The 3,061-nt window shown below is 53.7% G+C and overlaps 1 protein-coding gene across 1 annotated transcript in view; it reads right to left on the bottom strand.

Moving 5' to 3' along the window:
* The window catches only part of COPB1 (coatomer protein complex subunit beta 1), a 15,911-nt gene extending 13,053 nt beyond the window's left edge, over positions 1-2,858 (bottom strand). The window contains exons 1-3 of the mRNA XM_018573018.1: positions 2,750-2,858; positions 1,998-2,144; positions 1,080-1,309 (exon numbers count right to left, since the gene is read on the bottom strand). Coding sequence (XP_018428520.1) covers positions 1,080-1,309; positions 1,998-2,088 — 321 coding nt within the window. The 5' untranslated portion in view covers positions 2,089-2,144; positions 2,750-2,858. The remainder of the gene's footprint in view (positions 1-1,079; positions 1,310-1,997; positions 2,145-2,749) is intronic.
* Positions 2,859-3,061: the final 203 nt, after the last annotated feature.

The raw sequence follows: 3,061 nt of genomic DNA, 5'->3' as shown, positions 1-3,061 counted from the left end.
AGTACATAGTGTTGGTGGTGGGGCTATTATTCTATGGACCTGCAGAGCTATGACAGCTAGGTAAGTCTCCATGGCAGAAGACGAGTCTCAGAGTCTATTGTAGGTTGGGGGGTCAGGGGGTGTCATCATTCTATGTATGTATACCATTGTATGACAGCTGGGAAGTCGGAGAGTAAGCAGACAATAAGCTCGGAGTTGGAAGTGTTCACCTTCCTGTACGATGGTGGTGGTATTGGGAGGGGGGCGCAGGGTAAGTCTCCCGGGCAGACAATAAGCTCGGAGTTGGAAGTGTTCACCTTCCTGTACGATGGTGGTGGTATTGGGAGGGGGGCGCAGGGTAAGTCTCCCGGGCAGACAATAAGCTCGGAGTTGGAAGTGTTCACCTTCCTGTACGATGGTGGTGGTATTGGGAGGGGGGCGCAGGGTAAGTCTCCCGGGCAGACAATAAGCTCGGAGTTGGAAGTGTTCACCTTCCTGTACGATGGTGGTGGTATTGGGAGGGGGGCGCAGGGTAAGTCTCCCGGGCAGACAATAAGCTCGGAGTTGGAAGTGTTCACCTTCCTGTACGATGGTGGTGGTATTGGGAGGGGGGCGCAGGGTAAGTCTCCCGGGCAGACAATAAGCTCGGAGTTGGAAGTGTTCACCTTCCTGTACGATGGTGGTGGTATTGGGAGGGGGGCGCAGGGTAAGTCTCCCGGGCAGACAATAAGCTCGGAGTTGGAAGTGTTCACCTTCCTGTACGATGGTGGTGGTATTGGGAGGGGGGCGCAGGGTAAGTCTCCCGGGCAGACAATAAGCTCGGAGTTGGAAGTGTTCACCTTCCTGTACGATGGTGGTGGTATTGGGAGGGGGGCGCAGGGTAAGTCTCCCGGGCAGACAATAAGCTCGGAGTTGGAAGTGTTCACCTTCCTGTACGATGGTGGTGGTATTGGGAGGGGGGCGCAGGGTAAGTCTCCCGGGCAGACAATAAGCTCGGAGTTGGAAGTGTTCACCTTCCTGTACGATGGTGGTGGTATTGGGAGGGGGGCGCAGGGTAAGTCTCCCGGGCAGACAATAAGCTTGGAGTAGGGAACACTCACCTTCCTGTAGGCGTCACAGACGAGGATCATCTCCTGCAGCAGTTTCCCGTCCGGGGTTGTCTTGGGGACGATCTCCCAGAAGACGAGCAGAAGCTTCTTGATGGTGTGGTCCTGGAGGGGCAGGACGAAGCGGATGATGGTCATCAGGAGCCCCGGGAGCTTCTCTCCGTTCAGAATCATAATGATGACTTTCTTCAGAGCCTCCGTCTTGGACTTCACGTCCCCCTTCTCTGTGGAGAAGAAGCAGCAAACATGGAGATCGGTGCCGGAGCGGGAGAGTAGAGATAATGTGTCTCTAGTATCCCCTCCCAGCAATCTACAGACAACAGATCTCATTGTGTCCGAGGAAGATGACACTTTATGTCTATGAACCTGAACCATTCAGGGCCCATTCACACCGTCACACTGATATTAACTATGTGCTGCATAAAAGATAAACAATGAGCCTAATGCACAGCAGCTGCAATAATGCAACGCAGTGTGGGCAGGGCCTCAATGTGTCAGGACCACACTGATGTCAGGTGACCTCTCAGAGCCAATGTCCTTAAGAGCTGGACATCCTCTGACACCATGTGACCTCTCAGAGCCAATGTCCTGATAGCTGGACATCCTCGGACACCATGTGACCTCTCAGAGCCAATGTCCTGGGAGCTGGACATCCTCTGACACCATGTGATCTCTCAGAGCCAATGTCCTGATAGCTGGACATCCTCGGACACCATGTGATCTCTCAGAGCCATTGTCCTGAGAGCTGGACATCCTCGGACACCATGTGACCCCTCAGAGCCAACGTCCTGAGAGCTGGACATCCTCTGACACCATGTGACCCTCTCAGAGCCAATGTCCTGAGAGCTGGACATCCTCTGACACCATGTGACCCTCTCAGAGCCCTCCCCCCGCAGAAGGTGGCCCCCTTACCCAGGTCAGTCTTCAGGCTGATCTCAGACTGAGGCTCCGAGTCCATGGGGACATTGATGAGGGTGTAACACACGTTCTCTGCCGCCGTCATGGCTGCCGCTTCTCAATGCCGTCCGATAACGTTCAGTGTGCGGCAGGTCGGTGGCCCTGGAAGACAAGCAACAGTCTCTAACAATCCAATATAACACAGATGTACTCTCTAGCAGTTTCTTGTAGCACCATACTGCGTTCTGACAGCTGAATTCTCAAAATCTCTCTACTAACACATCAGCACATTCTGGCGACTTGTTGGTAGTCTCTAGCACTTTTTTGGTACACGTCTGCAGTGTCTAGCAGTCTTGGCAGTCTACTATAACACGCTGGAAGTCACTAGCCATCCACTAAATCACATCAATAGTCTCTAGCAGTTTCTTGGCACATGTCAATAGTCTCTAGCAGTCTAATATAACACTTCAGTAGTCTCTACAAGTTCATTGTCACACAGCGGCCTTCTCCAGTCATGACACCGGTCTGAATCCTGACAGTCCCTTGTTATTTAGCAGCAGTCTCCGGGTCTCTGAAATCTAATGTCACCTCCGGGGACCTGGAACTGCCCGACCCGAAGGGCCCTCAATGCTGCTATTCCAGTGGGACGAGGGCCCCAGGGAGGAGGGATGATGAGGAAATACACTCAGTACACCAACGGAGGTTAGGGGCCCCGGAGAAGGAATCAAGGCGGATAAAGGCGAGGGGGCTCTGGCCCTGTACTGTACCTGCTCCCGCCCGGTGTCAGCAGGAATCGGTTCGGTGACGTGGAAGAACTCCGGACACATCGACTGTGCGGAACTCCGCCCACCCAGCGCTGGAAGTTGCGTCACTCCGGAACGCAAAAGCCGGAACTGGAAGCACACTGAAACGCAAGGAACCGGATTTCCGCGTCAGCTGACCGGAAGTTGATTGCTAAGCCACTTCAAGAGAATCTTGGGAGATGCTGAAACCAACCCTGGGGTGGGCTCTGTGGTGACTGACTACCAGATGGTCCAATCAGATCCTCGGAGAATAACATTTTACAGCTGATTGGTCAC

This window comes from Nanorana parkeri, unplaced genomic scaffold (assembly GCF_000935625.1).
Source record: "Nanorana parkeri isolate BGI_ZX_2015 unplaced genomic scaffold, ASM93562v1 scaffold2206, whole genome shotgun sequence".
Lineage (NCBI taxonomy): Eukaryota > Metazoa > Chordata > Amphibia > Anura > Dicroglossidae > Nanorana > Nanorana parkeri.
Note: the sequence above shows the minus strand (reverse complement) of the source record. Positions and strands in the feature narration are given on the sequence as shown.